Genomic DNA, 23,348 nt, shown 5'->3' with positions numbered 1-23,348 from the left:
GGTGTGTTAGCCTGGTGAAGTATTATTTAGAGACATTGTCATTAATGGTGAGAGTGAAGAATATGTTTGCAGAAGAGTTAAAGCACAGGGTACGATAGAATGTTAGGAGGATGTGATTGGTTAAAAAAATTTCAGAGTTTCTTAATTGTAGAAGTATAGTTCTTTTCAGTCTGAGCAAGCTCAGAGGTTATGATTATATTGTTGTGTAGGTGAGATGCAGCAGAAGTATAGACAGTTCTCACTGTACATGAGCAGTTCCACAGACCTTTAAAATGTTTTTTATCTAATGCAAATTTGCTATGGAGGGAAGGACATTGGGGGATTGAGAACAGAGATGTGAAGCAGGAAGAGGCACACACAGGGTTTGGGGCCAGCCATGTTAAGGCTTGACTAGAACCTGGAGGAACTTTATGTAGGAATTGGACATGGATAGAGACAGGAGAGGCTGAGCAACATGTGGATTAAGAGAATACAGACACATGGGGATAGACATACAAATGGGTGAATTGGGGAAAGGTCTCTTTTCTTGGTAAGATCTTGGAGATTTCCAGCCAAGTCCCTCATCTACAGGTAATAATCTCTGAGCAACTGTTCTTCCGGGAGGCTACAGAACACCAAACCAAGGAGCAAGAATGAAAGGAGAGAGCACAGTAATATGCAATAAGATTATTTTGGAATGTTGTTTTCTTTAAAAATTGTTATAAAACAAAGTTAAATTTGCATAATGTGAATTTATGTAAAAAGAAAATTGTTTGTATTGTCATTAGTCTTCATGAAACTTATGTGAAAACTAGGTTTATTTCAAGAGAAAAGAACATGCATGTAGAACCCAAAGAGTTCACAATTCATACAGAAGGTTTATAGCTTTATGACAGTGCAACAAAGAAGAGAAATCTACCTAAAGGGGCATGACATAGGAACGGGAAAGGTGCAGTAATGGTAGGAAAAGTACAAAATCTCTTCTAAAAGAGAGGAACAAAACAATGGTAAAACAAATTCGTTTCCTTGGGGAACTATTAGACCATGAACATATGGTGGTCTGCTTGCACAAAAAATTTCTCAGCCTAGTGCAGATGGACTGGCTTCTGTCTTGACTCCCAAGTACACACAGGGAGTAGTAACAGTTTGGGATGCAAACAAGAAGTTGTCAGCTGACCTAGGGAGAGACTTCATCCTTGACACATTTAGGGCTTCTTGCATACTTTGGGTCCAGCGTTTCTAGAAAATATGGCAACTAAAAAAGATAAGTTCAGAGGACCTCTTAATCCTCCTTAATAATATATAGTAATTGAAAAAAGTGGGAGCTTAGAAAATTAGATTAGAGAACATTGAAATCTCCTAATATGAATATAGAAGTTTGGGGTTGAAACATAGCCAGAGAAGGGAAAGATATATGTCTTGGGAGATTAGTAGATACTATTCACCATTATGTACATGTGTGATAAATCTGGATGTGTAATATACTTCAAAGAATAACAGGTTGCTCTCAGTGATCAATGGTAGTAAAATGAGACTGTCCGTTTGGAGCAGAGTATGAGAACTTTATTATTAAGACACTGTGTCTTGGGGTAGGAGAGAAAGTTTAACCTGTGTAGAAAAGGAAGATTTGGAGTGTATTGTCATTAGGAAAGAAGCAGGTTTCAGTAAGAGGTAGAAGTATAAGGAGAGGAAGAGGACTAAAACAAAGGAAATTTATTGATTATGGAGCAGTAGTTTCAGAGATCACAGTGCTAAAGGCTAGGCACAAATGAGTAGGACATAAAGGGAAGAGGATTGAGGTGGATGTGGAGGAAAGAGCAGGCAGCAGGGGTTGAAAAGGTATTTGCTCTTCCATAATTTGAGATTCAGTATGACAGAAGTAAGAGAGTATAGGAGTTTAGTCTTGATGCCTGCTGTAGAGACCCTGGTGTTTTGGGTTTAAGAAGTAATTGATTGTATGTACCCTTAAAACTGGAGTAGCACCAGGGAACTATAAATAACCATTCTTTGAGTCTTTCCATTCATCCAGTTTCACATCTCACTTCTGTAAAAAAAGAGTTTGAGATAGTTTATCGCCAACTTTGCTAACACCAATGTAAATGATATCTATAACATTCCCCTGATTTGCCATTTAAATATTATTTAAATTTAAAAAAAGAATTAACGTTGTTACTGTTGCTATTGAAATTTTTTTCCCAATAATCTTACTTTTCAACAACTCCCATTTCCATTTTCTGACCACCAAACAGAACTATACTTTGCAATAAAATAATATAGTTAAATAAAACAAAATCAGCACATTGGTCCTGTTTCACAATGTATATACATCATTTTATATCCAATAGATGTCCTTAATGAAGCCATGCTATCTTTTATGATCCTTGCTTCTTTTGCTAAAGGCTTACTAGTCCATCTCTTTAATAGTATTTTATTTTATTTTTCCAAATAATATGCAAAGATAGTTATCAACATTCACCTTTGCAAAACTTGTGTTCCAAATTTTTCTCCTTGTCTTCTCCCTACTCTCCCCTCCCCAAGACAGTGAACAATTTGATACAGGTTAAACATGTACAGTTCTTAACATATTTCCATATTTGTCATGCTGCATGCACACACACACACATACATACATACATACACACACACACAAAATCAAATCAAAAGGGAAAAAAATGAGAAATTAAGCAAACAACAAAATGGTGAAAACACTATGCTCTGATTCACATTCAGTCTCCCTCTAGATGTGGATGGCATTTTTCATCACAAATCTATTGGAATTTCCTTAAATCACCTGATTATTGAGAAGAGCCAAGTCTATGAAGTAGTTGATCATTGCATAAACTTGTTACTATGTACAATGTACTTTTGGCTCTGCTCACTCCACTTAGCATCAGTTCATGTAAGTCTTTCCAGTTCTTTGTCACTACAAAAAGTAGTCCATCTCTTTCATAATCCGTTTTGGAATTTTGTGAGGAAGAAAAGTCAATTTTACTGGTCTGTAGTTTGCAGGTGGTTATTTGATGGGTGTGGAAACTCCTTTCCTCTCTGATTTTTAATTTTTCTTAACTTTTAAGTGACTTGCTTATGGTCATGTTGCTAATGAAGGATTAGAATTTGAACTCAATTATTCCTGACTTCAGGTCCATTGTTCCATGCTGTCTCTTCTTTAAATTAAGAATTGTTGTTAATGATATTCAGTATTCAGTGAACTTTCATATTATTTGACTTGAATAACACTATCCAAAAATATTTTTTTCCAAACTTATTTTGGAACAACTTATTTTATGATTATTGAAATCATTTGTGCAATGCAGGTGGAAACCATTTTGATATATTTGTAACATTAGCACTCAGCTTTCTTTTGTATTCTGGTATACTTAGACATTAATCAATTTGTGTAAAAAGATTTGGACCAGTTACAGGAAAAGTATCTTACTTTCAAAGAAAATCATTTATTCAACAAACATTTTTAAATTTCATATTCTAAGCTAGGTACTGGGGGACAGAGAGATACAAAAGATTGGCACTTAAAAGTAAATTGAGGTGGGTAATGCATAATAGCTAGCATTTATATAATGTTTTTAAAGTTTACAAAGTACTTTGCCAATGTTAGTTCATTTGATCCAGCCTTAGCACAATGCTTGCATATATAATAAATAGGTGCTTAATAAATGTTGATTGGTTGATTCTTAAACAACCTAGGTACTATTATCATTCTTGTTTTGTAGTTTTTTAAAACTGAGACAAATAGAGGTTTGCTTACTTGTCCAGGATCACATTAAATGTCTGAGGGTGGATTTGCTTACGCATAGATATAATAAAAATTAGTGTATAAAAGGAGAAATAGAGTATTATGAGATCTGTATGAGAGATCTCTTCCAGCAAAGGTTATCTGGGAATGCTTTAATGAAAGATAACCTTAAGAGACAAGATGTCAGTTTTAGTGGAGGCCATTTTTCTATTTATGGGATTGGGTGATCCTGGTTAATGAGGCATTGTAGTAATGGAACAGTTGCATTAACATTTTGGCATTAACTTAGATGAACATTTGGTTTTGTTAGGCACTGTTTTAAGAAGAGTTAGAATAGCTTCACATTCCAGTTAAATTTTTTGTTAGAGCTGCTTGCTGGTTTTTTATAATGACTTTTAGGATCATAGATTTAGAGCTGGCACGTCCCTTATAGGTATTTTAGTCCAATTAATTTATTTTACAGATGAGGAAACTGAGGCCCAGATAAGTTTGTCCAATGTCACACAGGTAATAAATGACAGACCTGGTTTTATGACATCAGATCTAACTTTTCTTTGTAACATATTTTGCTTGAGGATTCAAAATAGACCTTTCTGGATCTAAGTTTTAATCATAGATTGTCTTAAGTTTCTCAGTGAATTGAAGCTGTTTTTTGGGGGACTTAGAGGTTTCCACAGAAAAAGCATAAGAAGAATTGGTCACTTGGCATATTTTAAGACACACACAAGGGAAGACCTGTAGCTTTATTTTGAGGTTACTTGTATCTGAAGAAAAGGGACAAAGACATTCTGATGACAAAACACTGTATGTTATAAAACCATTTATATTACTACTGACGTATTCTAAAAGAGGGGAAAAACAAAAAACAAACAGACTATACACACACACACACACACACACACACACACACACACAGATAGCTTTTTTTTTTTTTTTTTTTGGTGGCACAAACAATTGGAAATTGAGGGGATGCTCATCAATTTGGAGAATTGTGGTTATGTGATTATGGTGGAATTATGACCAGGATGCTCTCAGAAAAATCTGCAGATTTACATGAGCTGATTCAAATAAAATAGACTGTGTACAAAGTAACAACAGTATTATAAAATGATCAGCTGTGTATAACTTAACTCCTCCCAGCAAAATAACAATCCAAGAAACCTCTGAAAGATTTATGATGAAAACTGCTATATCTATTCAGAGAAAGAACTGATAGTATCTGGATACACATTTGCTCACACTTTTTTAGACTTATTTTTCTTGAAAGAGTTTTGTTTTGTTTTGTTTTGTTTTTTAGTCTATTGTCTTTCACAACATGACTAATATGAAAATGTTTTACTTGATTACACATGTATAACCTGTATTGAATTGCTTGCCTTCTTGATGGGGGAAGGGAGAGGTGGAAAGGGAGAGAATTTGGGACTCAAAAATTTTATCAGCAAATATTAAAAATATATTTTTATATGTAACTGGGAAAAAACTAAAGTATGAAATTAAAAAATTCATTCAATGTTAAGAAAGGTAATATTTGGGACATAAGTAGAGGAGGAAGTGGAACAGTGATTCTTTTAAGAGATGGTTTTGAAACCTAGGTTTTTGCCAGTGATAGTTTGGTATGAATAATTTTGAGTTTTCTCCCATTTAATGTCCTCTCAGTTATATATGGTCGGGATTCAAAGTTTTTATGTAGAAGGCCCAAGATCAATTGGGATAGGTAGAGTTCCTAACTCTTTTGATAGTCTGGATTTGATAAGGTGATATGGAACATAGGAAATTCTAGGTGTAGGAGATTAGAAGAGGGAAGGGAGGATACAGGCAGGAGGAAGACATTTATTTAAAGATAGCTTGTTGTGAAAAATGCTAGGCTCATGCATAAAATCACAAGTTGTTTTTTTTCCCCAAAATCTGTTATCTCTTTTTTCTTTTAAATTTTAAGAGTACCTCAAACTCTAGACACTGAGAAACTGATTAATTTATTTTTTCTTAAATTTGCTGTATTTCCTGACTTTATTAATTTTGTTAGTAGTACTAATAGTCTTTTAGTTACCTTGTGTTTTCAGCATTGGAATCATCTGTTGTAATTTTTTCCTCTTTATTGTTTCCCATAGTTAGTTGCCAAGTTCTTTTCATGCTCACATTTGTCCCCCTTTACCTGTGCCATGGTACCCTTCCTATTCTGATACTGATGGCTTCTCTTCTGAGCTGTTGCTGTTGTCTTCTAACAAAACTTTCCATGTCCTTTCTCCTTCCATGAGACTGTGCTTTGTATCACAAACAGAAGCAACACTTTGTAACGTACAGGTCTTGATCACAGAATCTCAAGTTGGAAAGAATTTGAAAGGCCATCTAGTCCAACCTCTACCTGCCTAAGAAACTATCTACAACATACCTGACAAAAAAGGGTATGTTTGCTTTTATACCTCAAGTCTGTGGGTTAAGGGAAAGGAATTATATACCGCCCAAAGCAGGACATTTCACATTTGAAGATTTTTAATTGTTAGGAAGTTTCCCCTTAAATCTCTTTAAAATTTTTCACCTCTTGCTTCAGTTTCTTTCCTGTTTTGGTCAAGCAGAACATGTTCTAATCCAGTTGCCCTATGTGAGCCATCAAATCAATATTTATCATCACCTTTACCTCTCTTGAAGAGAATTAGTGATCAAATTATATATTGAATCTAATACCTATTTCTTAGCCTGACATCCAAAACCAAATTCTTATTATTCTTATCCAAAACCAAAACTTATTCCAACAAGCCTTTCTGTTTTTATTTCTTACTACCCCTTTCCCTCTCTCATTTTCTCTTTTAGTCAAATTGAAATTTTCATAATTTTTGTGAAAATCCATTCACAATCTTTTCCTTGAGTGAATTTTGCCTAGTGACCTTCCACTGAATCCTCAAGACCAAATTCAAATGTTATCTCAATCATGGAATCTTCCCTGGTGCTCAAGAAGCAAGTGTGTAGTATTTGGAGTCTGAGGGCCTGCATTCAAATTCTTGTTCTGCTACTTAGTACTTGTATGACTTTGGGCAAGTCACTTAAGCCTTCTGGGCCTGTTTCCTCTTCTATTAAATAAGAAAGTTAGAACTAGATGCCTTTTGAAGTCTTCTGTCTCTGAATTCTTTGATTCCACCAAGAAATCATCTCTACTTCATTGTATATTTCTTATGTATTTTTACTTTGTATTCTTATGTGCTTGTTATTTTTATTTGTATGTTTTATCCTTTCTGTGTTATAACCTTGTTTGGAGTATCTCTCTTGGCAAAAAGTAAACTCAATAAATAAATGCTTGTTGAATAATGTGAATAGCACTGCATCAGAATAATGGTTTGTTTTAAATGTAATTGCAACATTTGGGAGCCTGGTGAACCTTTAACTTTTTAAGGAAAGAAAAACAAAAGGATAAGATAATAGTAGGATTAATTCATTATCCTGTCCATTGTTTTTCCCTCCTCTTAGGACTTGTAGAGAGTAGAGCTGTGATCCTGAACTAGAATAGGTAAAATGATGGCTGATAAGCTTTAGGTTCCTTAGACAAGTTATCACTGCTGCCTAGGTATAGTTATGCTCTAGAGTACTTCTGACTTTTTAATAAAAGTTTTGATGATAGTAAGAATGAAGATGATTAGGAACGATTTCATGAAGAATGTAATTCATATTTAGCAAAAATGAAAATACAGTGAAGTAACATTGACAATTATTTTTACCATTTGTTCCCCAAAAGTTTCAAAATTTTACCATTAGTTCACAAATATCTGTTATTTTTGATCAAAGTTTTGTTGTATAAATACATTTTTAATTTTTATCTATTGTTTTTTAAAAAAAAATTAGATTTTCAATAAAATGAATTGATTGCATTTGGCATTTATCTTTTAATAATAGGTTCAAGCATGTTCAGTCCAGCAAATATTGGTCAGCCACGAAAAACAAATTTGTCTCCTGCTCAGTTGGATCCCTTTTATACTCAGGGAGATTCCCTAACTTCAGAAGATCACCTTGATGATACTTGGGTAACTGTATTTGGGTAAGTGATTTTCATCATTTGGCTTTCTGTCTTAAGCTTTTTTATTCTTGGGCAAAGAACTAACTACTTCTTCCTTATTTTGTTGTCTTAAAAACATTCAACAACTAATGTAATTTATAAACAAAGTATGTAAAAGTTTGCATACTGTAGGGTGGGAAAATAGGTGTCTTCCCAGTCATTTATCTTAACTTTGAATTATAATTATGTGGCTATTGTTTGTTTTCTTATCCTGTCTTACTGTCCATTATTGAGTCTTAATTCCAACCAGCCATTTTCCCACTTTCCAGTAACTTCTTCTTTCTATTTCATACATAATTTTGAGGCAACAAAAATGGCCTAAAGTTAGGACAATTACGTAAATACATATTATGTTACACCTAGCTTGCACATTTATTTAACTGTTTTGCGTCAGTAACTATGAAGTTGTTTGACAGATAGGAAATTAGTTGTTTTTTGAAAACAGTTGCCAGACCATTACTAAAGTTTCCTTGCATGAGTTTTGGAAGTGGATAGACATACATAAAATCAGAATCATTTAATTCTCTCTCTCTCTCTCTCTCTCTCTCTCTCTCTTTTTCCTAGAAAGACCAAGGATTTTCCTCATTTAATTTTATATTTGTAATAATTGACACTAGATTCTTCATATTCAATTTTTATATTCTTTTAATCATGAAATATATACAGTGATACTTAATTTCAACTTCTGAACAAAATTATTTTTTTCAATCACAAAAATGTCAGTAATGTAGTTATGTCACTATGAATTGGATAGATTGCTTGAAGCACTTCTTGGAAACTTTTTTTCAATCTTTACTCCCCCCATTTATTTATTTATTTGATTCACATTATATTATAAAAATAGCTTATTTATTCTGGAATAAAGTGTTCCACATAATAAATTTTTTTTAGCTAACTAAACACTTCTAAGTTCCAAACAAAAAATTTATGTTAACAATTTTTATGGAATTATTTCTTAGTTATAAGTATTTTTCTAGTTCAGTAAATTATACTTTATTTGGCTTTTTTTGAGTAACTTGGATAACACTGCATAAAGTTATTCTTACTGCTTCTTGAGATGGATGGTTAGTTGATCCTAGAACACTGTGATCTTTTATTTCATTTTTGATTTTAATAGCTTTTTTTTCTTTTTTCTTTTTTTCCCCATAATTATAACTTTTTATTGACAGAACCCATGCCTGGGTAATTTTTTACAACATTATCCCTTGTACTCACTTCTGTTCCGACTTTTCCCCTCCCTCCCTCCGCCCCTTCCCCTAGATGGCAAGCAGTCTTATACATGTTAAATATGTCACAGTATATCCTAGATACAATATATGTGTGCAGAACTGAACAGTTCTCTTGTTGCATAGAAAGAATTGGATTCAGAAGGTGAAAATAACCCAGGAAGAAAAACAAAAATGCAAACAGTTTACATTCATTTCCCAGTGTTCTTACTTTGAATGTAGCTGCTTCTGTCCATCATTGATCAATTGAAATTGAGTTAGATCTCTTTGTCGAAGAAATCCACTTCCATCAGAATACATCCTCATACAGTATTGTTGTTGAGATATATAATGATCTTCTGGTTCTGCTCATTTCACTTAGCATCAGTTCATGTAAGTCTCTTCCAGCCTCTCTGTATTCATCCTGTTGGTCATTCCTTACAGAATAATAATATTCCATAACATTCATATGCCACAGTTTACTCAACCATTCTCCAATTGATGGGCATCCATTCATTTTCCAGTTTCTAGCCACTACAAACAGGGTTGCCACAAACATTTTGGCACATACAGGTCCCTTTCCCTTCTTTAGTATCTCTTTGGGATAGAAGCCCAGTAGTAGCACTGCTGGGTCAAAGGGTATGCACAGTTTGATAACTTTTTGCACAGAGTTCCAAATTGTTCTCCAGAATGGCTGGATGTATTCACAATTCCACCAACAATGTATCAGTGTCCCTGTTTTCCCACATCCCCTCTAACATTCCGCATTATCTTTCCCTGTCATTCTAGCCAATCTGACAGGTGTGTAGTAGTATCTCAGAGTTGTGTTAATTTGCATTTCTGTGATTAATAATGATTTGGAGCATCTTTTCATATGGCTAGAAATAGTTTCAATTTCTTCGTCTGAGAATTGTCTATTCATATCCTTTGACCATTTATCAATTGGAGAATAGCTTGCTTTCTTATAAATTAGAGTCAATTCTCTATATATTTTGGAAATGAGGCCTTTATCATGATTTTAGTAATTTTTTTATATCCCCTCCATCACTGCCAAATTGTTACTTCTTTCTCCTGCCATGATAAAATGGAAAGATCATTGTTAAACCTGAACCCAATGGACCTAAATGTGAATCCTACCTCTGCTACTTCATAACTGTGCAACCTTAGGCAAATCATTTAATGTTTTTATGACTCAACTTCCTTATTTGTAAAATGAAGGTGTTGAACTCGGATAATTATAAATTTCTTCCAGCTTTTAGTCATGTATTTATTATTATCCTATAATTAGTGATTTTAATCTTCTGTGAGCTGGGCCTAATAATGATCAAATATGTTAGAGTTGTGTCTAAAATAAAAATAAATAGGCTAAGAACGAGGGCCTGAGGGACTCTCTACTATGAATAAAATACATATATTTTAATCGATGGACTTCGTCATATTTTTGCTAGTGGGAGAACTTTTGTATTAACTTTATGCTCTTTGACTATTCACTTATTCTATAATTGAGATAATTTACAATCATTTATGTAATTAAGTGAGCCATGACTTTACCAGAGTATGCTGTGAAAATCTTAGATTGAATCTTTCTGATTCAATTGTACTATAATTTGTGTAACATTTTTTTAAGGAGTTGGCAAATCTGAGCACCATAATTAAATATCACTGTAAAGTGCTCATTGTAACATGAACGAATTTGGAATCGTTTAAAATAGAGGTTGTATAAAAGACTGGAATGTTTGATAGAGAAAGAAATATAGAATTGATGGCCGCTGAAGAGGCTGTATTTTAAGGTAAGAGGTATTCTTCGTAAGATCTTTCTTAACTGTTGCTGTCCCTTGTTACTAAATTGTTTTGAGTTGAAAAGTAAACTTACTTAGATGTTTTTTAGCAATGAGAGTTCTTTATTTTTCAGTTGATTTTCACACAAAAATTAGTGAGCTTCTTGAGAGTATAGACTTTTACTTTTGTCTTTGCAACATAAAGTGTGTGTCCAGTGCCTAGATCATAGTAATACTGACTTCATAAGTACTTACTGATTTATAGCATTTGCATTGTTAAATTGTGTTTTAGGTTTCCTCAAGCATCTGCTTCCTATATACTCCTACAGTTTGCACAGTATGGAAACATATTAAAGCATGTGGTAAGTTTTACTGAAAAAAAGATTTCAAAAGAGGGAAATATTTTAAAAGATGAGCAGAGTAAAAATGAAGTGTGGAGAAATCAGATTGGTTGCATTTTAACTCATATTTCCCCCATTTCTTTGTCCAGATTTTTGAAGATTTTATTTTTGGCATAATATATTCCTTAAATTCCAAAAGGTTTAACAGAAAGCAAAGCATAGTGAAGCTAAATTTGAATCCTGATATCTTCATTATTTGCAGTGCTCTGGGCATGTTATTTAAACTTTGTGGGTCTCAGATACTCAGTCTATAAAATGGGGATGATAATACTTGCTATGTGTACTTCTCAAAGTTGTTATTAAGGAAACACTTTCTGTAAATCTTAATGCACTAAGGAAACCTGAGGCATTATTATTGAGAGACAGTGTGACACAGTGGATTAGAGTGTGTAACTCTGGGCAAGCCATTTACTCTTTTAGTGCCCCATGCAGAGCAATTGCAGATCTTCACTGATTGAAGGAGTATCCTTGTCAGAAATTCCCTCTATAACTAGAATCACAACAGTCATCATTGATGATGGTTGCTGGTTTATTGACAGATGGATGGGTATTCATAGGACAATTAGGCATGTGTTTGGCCTATTCTGTACTTCCTCATAGGAACCCTTAAATGTGTGAAGCTAACTGAGCCTACTTTTTCTGTTGTTTCACAGGATTTATAGATAATGACCCAACCTACCAAGATTTTGGAAATAGTTCTTCTAAGTATAAATTAGATTTAAATATTACTTAAAATGATATTTTTCTAATACTTTCTTCAAAGAGAATGCTACTTATAAATAGAATTTAGGAAAAGGCATCTATTTGCACATTATTTTTTTGATATTTTTTTTTTAGGTTAGCAGTATAATTATAATTCTTTTAAAAATATTTGTTATTTGTGGAATAATATAATGGAAACTTCACTGAACAAAGTGAGGATGCTGTGTGATTGTGGGCAAACCACTTAAATTCTTTGTCTCCTTTTACTATTTGTAAAATAGAGATGATACTTACAATTGCCTATCACATAGTTTTGAGAGAAATGTATTTTATAAATTATAAAGCACTATAAAACATAGTGATTTTGATTTGTTATTGGTGCTTTATTTGACTCCATCTCATGTTTTCTGTTTCTGAAATCTGTATAGATGTCTAACACAGGGAATTGGATGCATATTCGTTATCAGTCCAAACTTCAGGCCCGGAAAGCCTTAAGTAAAGATGGAAGGATTTTTGGAGAGTCCATCATGATTGGAGTAAAGCCTTGTATAGATAAAGTAAGTTATCGAAAGCAGGTATATAACCAAGACCACTAAATTGAGAGATTCTTTTGATTTTTGTGACTGCTTTTGCCCTTAAGAACCTTTATCTTTTGACAGGTCATTTATGTCCTTGTTGTGTCTCTTTCACTCTAAAATGCCTTACAGTGATGTTGAATTGAGATAACATAATAATATTAGCATTTGGGAAATAAGGTATTTCCTAATAAATACCTTTAAAAAATTTATTTAAATGAAACTAATCTCTTAACTTTTTAAAAAATTTGAACAACTTTTGAGAGAGATATTTCTTTTAACAAGAATTCATTTAGCATTTTATTTTCCCCTAGTTACATGTAAAACAATTTTTAATGTTAGTTTTTAAAACTTTGAGTTCCAGATTCTCTCCCTCCTTCCCCTCATTGAGAACATATGAAATCATGCAAATAAAAATCATGTTGTGAAACAAAACATAGTATACTCTCTCCCCCAAAAAAACCCTCAAGAAAAATAAAAAAAAAAAAGTATACTTCAGTCTGTATTTAATTAAACAGTTTTTTTCTCTAGGTATGGATAGCATTTTTCATCATACATCCTTCAAAATTGTCTTGGATCATTATATTGCTGTGAATAATTGTGTTGTTCACAGCTGATTATTTTACAACATTGCTATTACTTTGTATACGGTATATTTTATTTTGCATTTGATCTAATAGAACTCCTTCCAAGTTTCTCTGAGAGCATCTTGCTTATCATTTCTTACAGCACAGTAGTATTCCATCATAATCAGATTCCACAATTTGTTCATCCGTTCTTCAGTTGATGGGCATCTCCTCAGTTTCCAACATTTGTTATTTTCCTTTCTTGACCTATTAACCAGACTAATAAATATGAAATAAAATTGTTTTTGCATTTCTCCAAACAATAGTGAGTTAAAGTATTATTTTTTCATATGGCTACAAATAGCTTTGATTACTTTATCTGAAAACTGTTCTTATGTATTGATCATTTGTCAATTGGGGAATGGCTCTTTTTGTTTTTTTTTAAATAAATTTGACTCAGTTCCCTGTATTTGAGGAAAGAGAAGTTTATCAGAGAAACTAGCTTCAAAATTCTTTTCACAATTACTATTGCTAATGTTATTTCCTCTGTTTATTCTATTCTTTCTCTCTCTTCATCCCATCCTTCCTTGAAAATATGTTGCTTCTGATTACCCCTCTCTCAACATGTGCCCTCCCTTTTATTACCCTCCTCCCCGTTCTTGTTTCCTCTTCCCCTTCTACTGTCCTGCAGAGTGAGATAAACATATATATCCACATTGAGTGTGTATGTTATTCCCTTTTTGAGCCAATTCTGATGAGTGTAAGGTTCACTCAGTCCCCTTCCCTTCCACCTCTTTTTATCCATTTAAAAAACTTTTTCTTCTTTTATGGCAGGTAATTTTTCTTATTCTACTTGTCTCTTTTCTTTTCCCTCAGTACATTCCTCTCTCCTTAATTTTATTTTTTTTTTAGATAATTGTCCTGTCACATTCAGTTCACAGCTATGTCCTCTATGTATATTCCTTCTGACTGCCCTAATAAATGAAAAAGTTCTTATGAATTATAAGTATTATCTTCCCATATAGGAATGTAAACTGATTAGCTTTATTAAGTCCCTTATGATTTCTTTTTCCTGATTACCTCTTCACACTCTTGAATCTTGTATTTGAAAATAAAATTTTCTGTTCAATTCTGGTCTTTTCATCAATAATGCTTGAAAGTTCTCTATTCATTAAATGTTAATTTCTTCCCCTGGAAGATTATATTCAGTTTTCCTGGGAGTGATTCTTGATTATAATCCTAGCTCTTCCTAGTTTTTCCTCTACTTCTTTTGAGTTCTTCCATGACTTGAGACCAATTCTTATTTTTCTTAAGAGATTTTGGTTGTAGGAGCTTTGGCTTTTTTATCTTCTTCTGGGTATATGCTTTTTATCTTCCTTGTCATTATATTAACTTTCAGTGGTCAGAATCTTTTTCTGTTGTTTATTTTCCCAGCCTATTTGACTTTTTAAACTCTTTGTTAAAGTCTCAGTTTTCAAGATGGAGGATACAATGTCTCAAACTTCAGAGATTTTGTACAGCTGTTTTCATAGATCCTTTTAGAGATCTCTAAGTTTTCAGTTCATCCAAAAGTAGAGTTATTTTTATTACTCTTCTGTCCTATGCTCTGGTCTGTGAGTGCCTACAAGCACACTTTTTCTGCCCTGGAACTCTATGGAGGGTGTCCACTGTGACTGTAAATTCTGGTATATTAGTGTTCTTCCTTGCCCTGGGACTGTGACCCAGGACTGTATCCTGGATCTAAGTAAGGGAAAAGAATAGAATTTTGCCTCAGTGGTAGCAAAGAAACCCCTATAATCTTCTGATCAGCTGTTTGAACCCCTTAACATCTATGAATTGAGAAGCAACCTCTGCTGATTCAAAGAGTCTCAAGGCCTGCTCCTGGTTTTCTGGAGTCATAGTTGTGCTGGCACAGCCTGTATAACTGTGCTCCACTCTCACCTTAGAGCAGTGAACCTTTCATCTTTGGCCTCCGTGTACTGAGGGGTCTGGAAATCATTGCTACTACTAATTCAGAGGCCCCAGGGACTTCTGGTTTGTTGGGATTGGAGTTATGCTGGTGCGACCTGCATTGAAATGCACTCCACTCTCACCCTGATGCAACAGAGCTTTCCTGATGACCTAATTTGTCTTCAGTTGAAAAATTGTTTCACACCATCTTTTTGATGGTGTGATGATTTTGATACTCTAGAATTTGTTTAGAATCATTATTTAAAGGTATTTGGAGATGCTTGGGGGAGAGCTTGGCCTAGTTCCTGCCTTTTCCCCATCATCTTAGCTCTCCCTGAAAATATTTCTAAATGTATTCTATATTTGCCTAAAGCGGAGCACACTGAACTTAATTTAACGTTTTCTTAATAATATATTAAATCAGGAACATGAATTATTGTACTTTGCCATAATGTAATAATGGGCTGAGGCTTGAGTTGATGCACTGAGGTCCCAAGCACGTGAGGCTAAATAATAATTGGACTATACTCTATTAAAATATATGCTTGGAGAAAGAATGGCCCCTGCCCACTCTTTGTGCAAATCCTGATGTGTTGTATAGGAAATGATGATTTTGGTGGATGGAGGCAGGGGAGTGGAGAGGGAAGCGGAAAGAGAGACTGCTGGCTGACATCTTGTCACAACTGCTTGCATTGCTATTGAGATCCCCCTTTCACCTGCAGTCCCTCTTCACCTGTGCTGGCTGGCTTCCTGTTGCAGCTGCCCATATTGCTATTGCAATCCCCCTTCACATCAAAAAGAATAAAGATTGAAGATTTTTTCCCTTAACCTGAATTCCTGACTCCAGCTGATTTTAAATATGTGGTCATCACATGTAATTATGCTTTTAGTAAGAGTAGTTAGGACAATTTCTACATTAAATGTCTCCATATCTTCATTTCTTTAACTTGTTGCTGTTGTCACTTCATCTTAAGCTACTTATGATATGTATTAGAAAATCTCACAGGTACATGGAAAAAACTTTTTGTATGTAGTCCACATCTTTCCTAATGATTTAAATTTTTAGATTTTTTTTTTTAACAGTTTACCTTTTGGCAGTTTCTGTTACTTATTTTTGTTTTGTGATTATATTACAGGTTTATTGAAATTGTTTGAAATCTCATTTTAGTTGAAGACAGGTCGTTACTGTATCTTGACTAGTAAATGCCATTTTGTTAGATTGAACTCATATAATAATTCATAAAGCTAAGAAGAAACTTTAGAGATCATAAAGTCTAATCAGATAATTTTATATCTGTAAGATTTTTATTGGACTAGCATAGCTTCTCAAGTCCCTCTAATTGTTTATCATGCCAAAGAAAGGGAACCTCTTTATTTATGCTGTTGTAGAAATGGAAACCTAAAAAGAGTCGTCGTTTTTACTGTGGCTGGTTGGCTGACTAATTGATGGCAGATGGAACATAAGGCCTCCTGTTTGTCAGTCTTTTTACTATATATAGTCTTAGCTTACTTCAGTGCAAAGTTGTTTAAAATTTCAAATTTGAACCAGATAAGGTGTTTTAGGTAACTTGATTTCATTTAAAAATTTCATTAAAAATTAAAAAATTTCACATTGTCTTTTTGTTTTTGTTAAAGAAGAGGCAAAATAGAAAAAGAATTGGATAGGGGAATTAGGTTTAACCCCAGTTTTGTTACTTACTGCCCATATGATTTTAACTGAATGAAGAATTTAGACTAGATTACTCCTTGAAATCATTTTGGCTTTATAATCTAAGCCAAGTTTTGCTTTTTTTCTCTCTCATCTTCAGAGTGTAATGGAAAGCTGTGATAGAAGCACCATATCTTCTCCAGGATCAGCCTTCACACCACCAATCAAAACCTTAGGCACACCTGTACAGCCTTCAAGTACTCCTAGAATTTCTACCATGAGACCTCTTGCTACAGCTTATAAAGCTTCAACTAGTGACTATCAGGTATTTTGTGAATTAGATTAAAAGATTTTTTCATATATATATATACACAATTTTTCTTAGTTTATGTTCACAAAAGATAAAAATTTGAAATCATTGAAGTGAAACATTTTTGAAAGCTAGCTATATATTTTTCTATATTTTTTTAAAAATGTGATAAAATTCATGCATGTTTCATGCCTTTCTCCTTTCTGTTGAAATAATTTAACCAACTCGCTGTTCTTGAATATTATTTTTTGAGAAGGAGATTTGGATTAACAAAAAAGACCCTCTTTAATCTATATAATTTTTTTCCTTCCTTTGGAAATTGTGTTATTTTAATTTGTTGAGCCCAATTTCTGTTACCGTAGTGGATAAAAGACCACTAGCAATGATAATAAAGTGGTAGTAATTGTTGGCTTGTCCTTTAACCTTTTAAAAAATCTGATGATTTTAAAATCGGTTTTTTTTTTTCATTCTGAATATATTTCATCATTTCATTATACTAATTTTTACTTGTGGAGTACCATTGGAACTTTGTTTACCAAAAAAGCTTTGTTTTTTAGTCCTTTTATTATATGATGACCCAGATATCAAATTCTGTAAAAGATAGGAGATAATATTCATTTGTCTCTGTATTCCCTGTGATAACTTGCTTAAATAATACATTTTTGAATGGACAAACAAATTACTTAACATTTTTGGTTTAATTATTTACTTTGCAATTGTTTTGAAGAAATTACTTACTAAATTGTGGGTTTTTCTCATTTTCTGTGTGTCTTCTAGGTTGTTTCTGACAGACAAACTCCAAGAAAAGATGAAAGTCTTGTATCTAAAGCAATGGAATATATGTTTGGTTGGTAGTATTATAGAAAAGAATCCCTTGAAGATAATTACACTAAAACCTGATTGGAGCTAGGAATATTCTGCCAGTTTCCTTTTGGTTAGTTGTATAACCACTTTTGGCAGGATTTGGACTCTAAACCATCATCTTCATTTTTAATACCTTTTCTTTTTCTTTAGGAGTACGGCAATTTATAGCTTGCACTTTAAATGATGGATGTGACATGCTTTTAAGAAACTTCAAACATTTGTAAATAGAAAGGTTACAATGCTTGAATGTAATAGGTGCATGCTTGGTCACAAAAAAGGCATTGTTTACTGTAAATTATATAAGTTTGTGGTGATGTTTTTAAATGGTTTTCTCTGAAAGCAGTAGGCTTCTAGAACTGCCAGGACACATGGATTATAAATGAACAGTTTGAATTATGGTCTCTTAATTTGGATACTATTTAATACTTTTATCATTGCCTGCATATGCCCTGTCATGAATCATCATTTAGTGTGTTTCAGACAAGAAGCAGCCCTTTTTTAACCTTGTATTCCTGTTTCCTAATAATAAACTTTACGAATTATGTAGGTTGAATCTTTTTCTGTATGTGTTAATTGTACATAAGTAGTATTAAGTAATCATAGCCTTAGAAGAGAACTAGTCCACCTTTGGCTCTTCATTTTGTAGATGGGGAAACTGGGGCCCCAAAAGTTTGTGATTTGCTTTGGATCACCCAAGTTAAATAAATAGCTGAACTAGATTTTGATAAAATCTGATTTTCCTTTTTGCTGTGCTATTTCTTCTAATACTTTTCTTTAAGGAACCTTCCTTGATACCTTTTATTTTATTTTTTTACAGGTACAATTGTTAAAGAAAAGTATTAATGACAACATAGTATAATGGGAAAAGCCCTAGATTTCTTTCAAAAGATCCAGGTTTTAACCAAGAGAATATGTGTGGATTCAACATATTTATCCATAATTAGAATTTCCTTTATTAAACATTTATCCATTGTCTTTAATCAGAAGCTGTATCTAGGAATAAGATTTTTTGGTAATTTGTTAATATACCAATGGACTATTTTAACTGATTGAAATTATTGCTTGTATTGTGTCTTGTGTGAACTTTTGCTTTTGCTTCAGCATAAAGGAAAGAAAGAAAAAGAGAACAAAACTTAGATAACTCACCAAAATGGGGTTGTCTAAAATCCTTCTCACCTGTTTTTTTATTATAATTACCAGGAGAATCTATAAGAGTAGAGAGAGAAATAATGTGATTTTATATCTAGCTTACTGGTTTGAATATATATCTTTCTGAGTCTCAAGCCAGCACCCTTCTACAGTGCTGTGACATTATAAGAAAAGTTAATCCTGTTAAGTGTTGTTTATTGGATTCTGACTGTAGCTTCAGTGTTCACATACAACTACTGTCTCAGTTATGTAGATCACTGAAGATAAATACAGAGAACAATTTAGTATCAAGAATTTCCCAGTGTTAGTTCCCTGACCAGTTGATTGATTACAGATTGTCAAGAACTATCTAGGTCTTTGACAAGTACAGGTAAACTGTGAAAAGATAAAATCATTGAAAGGAGATTGTTATAGAAAATATTTAAGAGATGTGAATTAATTTATTGTTCTTTTACATTATTTAAATACTAATTTGATCTATTGTTTGATGATATTACATTAGTTCATGTGAATACATACCATAACAACGTGTTCTATAGTTCTAAACAATCAGGAATCGGTTGGGGAAACTGGGCAGCTCCTACTGAATTACTCCTTGCATGATGAAAATCAAAATCACAAAATGAAATTGATTTTTTTTTCAAGATATGTTGTTTAATTTATCTGATAGTAATAGTTATCAGATTTAGTTAATCCTAAATTGTAAAGGAGCAAGTATAAAAATTAATAAACTAGAAGAAAGGATATAATAAAAATTTGACATGCCAGTAAACAATGCCAATGCCAATATGGACAAGTTATTATTGCTGAAATGAGAAAAAAGATGGAAGAGAGGAGAGTGACAGCAGTGATGTTATTTTTATTCAAAAGTGTAATCAGTTAATTATTTGCTACAGCAAGAACCTAAAATCCAAGTTGGCCAGAAAACATGGCAGTTTAGGGCAATATCAGATTAAAATTTTAAACTTCTTTGTAATATTTTATGAATAATAGCAGCTCAATATGATAATGTTCCACAAAATAATGGAAAGCATAGAGGGAGGAACAAGCATTGAAGCCTCTATTTGAGCCCCATTTAATCAATTCCAAATTCTACTTAGAGTAAAAATGGAAGGAGGGCAACAGACATGTAAAATGAGGAAAAAAAAAAAGTTAGAGTATTCTTTTGAGAATGGGATTAAAAAGTACTTCTCTTTCTCTTTCTGTGAATTTATTGATAAATTTAATAGAATAAGTTTTAATCTTTCTTAACTGATACAGGGTAACAGTTTCCAAAGTGCACAAGATAATCAGTATGGGAAGAAAATATATCTTTAAAAATTTTTTTCCCAGAAAAATAAGATGTTAAATTTTAATAGTTATTACTAATTTGCACTACTATCTTCATATGTTAAGAGAAGTAGGAAGGAAAGGAAGAAGTTGAAGTTATACAACATAAAAACAAGGATAGTGCCATCTTTAGTCATTTGCTTATTTTAGTGTATGACATTAAGTGTACATGAGTAATAAGTATAAGTGAATTTCCTGATTACATTATCTGATTTTTAACTAACTCTCACAAAATATATGCATGGCTTAAAGATAAGCCTGAAAAGAAATTACAGATTGAAGTTAATAAAGCAAGAACTGACACTTATTTACACTTTTAATATTAGCTTTTTATTAACAATGTCATGAGGCAAAAGTGATGATCTAATCAGAATTGATAAGATCAGACCAACATTGGAAATGATCACAATTTGAAATATGGATTTAAACTCATTATTAATTATAACTCACCCTAAGTATAGTTTGTTTCTTGAAATGTTGGCTAATGATGTTAATCGTCAGGATTTAGTGAGATTAAAAACTAAGCCCTTTTTGCCAAAATGGTGTAAAGGTGCTACCTCTAAAAACTCTACAAATTAAATACTTATCTGCTTAAAAATGTTCCAAATGGAGTTATCAGTGTATTTGAAACCATTTGTTACTGTTAGTTTGCAAGTACAATTTATTGACATCCTGGGAGATTGGAGTTTAGGATTGAAAAAGACCATTGTTTCAAGTAAACACATTCAGTGATAATCTTCTTCCATTTTGATGTATAAATCTTTGTGAAATATTAAATTGTGATAGTCATTAAAACTAGAAAGTGAAATAAACAACTTATAACCAGGGCTTTCAATTAATGTGTCACAAAAGATTAAATCATGGTTTTCAAGAATAGTGAAGTATTTTCAATAGCTTTCCTCACTAAAAGATCTTTAATTGAAATACTTCAATACATATTTCAAAAAGATTCAGTAAAGTTAAAATGAACAATATTTGATTTTTATTTTATTAATGACAAAATCTTAAATACTAATTTTCATTAGGGCAAAAAAGGTTTTTGTTCTATCCATAAGTCAATTGACAAAAAGTTTTAAAACACTCAACTATCATCTTTTAAAATGTCAACTTTAAATAGTAAAATTCATCTATACAAGATTTAAAATATACTTGAAAATGATGCAATAAAGATGAACAGTATTTGAATTTTTTCATTTTATTAATAGTATAAAACCTTAGATATTAATAATTTTCATTAGAGCAAAAGGTTTTTTACTATTCATATTTGAAAAATTTTAAACATTTTAATTTCTCTTTGTGTAAATGTTGGTTAAGTACAGTAGTGCAGTGGAGATACATGCTCAAAAATTCCTTACTGATAAACTTGCATGCTCAAAAGATATTTCGTATAAAATATCTGAAATATATTTTTTGGATCAATCACATTAACCTTAAATTTGTATAACCTTGAACTTTTCAAGAGTTTTTTAAAATGAGTTCTTTGTAGTTTTTACAATGTTTTAAGTAATTTTATTCTGACATTCTCTGAGGGTAAGTAGTGCAAATATTACTGCCATTTTGTAAATTAAAAAATTAATGCTCAAAAAAATACCAGCTTGTAGTATAAAGTATGTCGGGTAGATGGTAATTTTAAAAGATACCCAATGGAAGTAGAAACCTGAGGATGAGGTTTCTCCTGCCATTAGGGAATTTTCCTTACCCAAGAGATAGTAAGTGATTGTGACCTAGAGATTAGATTCACTTAAGTTATTTAAATTAGAGCTGTTATAAACTAGTTAGCTGTGTTTGTGTTGCAAAATAAAAATATTTAACTTTATTGGGCTATGTGTGGAGTTACTTGAATCTTCAGGTCCTTTAACAATATACATAGTATGCTTTTAAAAAGTTGATTGTTGAGACAATGTATATAGAGCACCAGCCCTGGAATCAGGAGGAACTGAATTCATAATGTTGTCTCAGAAACTTACTAGCTATGTGACCTTGGTACAGTCACAAGGCTGTCCCCTTGTACCTATCCCCTGGGGGGGAAAAAAAAAAAAAAGTTGATTTATAAAGAAGGCAATAGAAGGAATCAGAGAGAATTAAGGAACAACTTAATTTGTGATTCTATCCATAGTGATATGATATAGACAAGGAAAGATAAATTTTTGTTCCTTTGGAGTCAGTAGTAGTCAAGACTTTAACCTAAGTAGAACAAAGTTAAATCTGTTCCTTTACTATAAAGAGGTACATTTTTAGTCACTGATCCAAATTTCTACATGCTAATATTAGGAGGAGCCATTACAGAAATGAATGTCTATACTCTATAGAGTATTGAATATTGGTGGTTGAAGGAATCCTGAAAGAATGGTAGAGGTAGTGACACAGTTTTATTAGACCAAGAATTCATGAGACAAAGTACTGAAACGTACCTTTGGAGACTAACATTTTCTAAATCATTTGATTAAATAACACAAATATTTAATTTCTAATTATCTACTGATTGCTTAAAAATTTCTGTACATTATAATAATTGTCTTTGCTATAGTTTCAAATAGAATGTTAATTTATTAAAAACTTTTTTGCATTACTACAATATGATTCTTACTTCAAACTGTGGATTCATCTCCATCTTGTGGTGGTTTTTCAGAATTGTCTAGTTTGAAAAGTTGGGACAATCTGCTTATTTTTCTAAAGCTAGAAAAACTTGAAGAAAATGATTTTTTTTTTTTTTTTGTGGTTCTCAAACATACTCAACATTTATGCACAATTCATTTATTCTATGACCTTTTTTTTTTTAACAGTAAAAAGGAGCTTTCACTTTTATAAATTTTGAAATTGATACTAGCTATTAAGCAGTTCCCCTAACCTAAGTAAGACAATAAAGGGAATCAATGAGAACCAGTTAGAATTTAATTTTGGGTCCTAGATGAGGAAAATTATTATTAATAACCAGTGGTTTGTAGAGATTCATACTTCCCTCTAAAGTTCTCATTTCTTTTTTTTTTAAATTTTAAATATTATTTTTCTTTTTATAATACTTGGAAAGATAGTTTTCAACATTCATCCTTTCAAAACCTTGTGTTGAAATTTTTCTCCCTCTCCCTCCTTTCTTCTCCC

The 23,348-nt window shown here is 32.4% G+C and overlaps 1 protein-coding gene across 3 annotated transcripts in view; it reads left to right on the top strand.

The window, feature by feature from the left end:
* NUP35 (nucleoporin 35) overlaps positions 1-22,065 on the top strand; it is a 51,836-nt gene extending 29,771 nt beyond the window's left edge. For all 3 annotated transcript variants that reach the window (XM_051986074.1, XM_051986076.1, XM_051986077.1), the window contains 5 exons: positions 7,613-7,754; positions 11,048-11,117; positions 12,287-12,415; positions 16,758-16,922; positions 17,685-22,065. In XM_051986074.1, coding sequence (XP_051842034.1) covers positions 7,613-7,754; positions 11,048-11,117; positions 12,287-12,415; positions 16,758-16,922; positions 17,685-17,762 — 584 coding nt within the window. In that variant the 3' untranslated portion in view covers positions 17,763-22,065. The remainder of the gene's footprint in view (positions 1-7,612; positions 7,755-11,047; positions 11,118-12,286; positions 12,416-16,757; positions 16,923-17,684) is intronic.
* The last annotated feature ends 1,283 nt before the right edge of the window (positions 22,066-23,348 follow it).

Source organism: Antechinus flavipes, chromosome 3, assembly GCF_016432865.1.
Source record: "Antechinus flavipes isolate AdamAnt ecotype Samford, QLD, Australia chromosome 3, AdamAnt_v2, whole genome shotgun sequence".
NCBI classification, from domain to species: Eukaryota; Metazoa; Chordata; class Mammalia; order Dasyuromorphia; family Dasyuridae; genus Antechinus; species Antechinus flavipes.
This window is presented reverse-complemented; position numbering and strand designations above follow the sequence as displayed.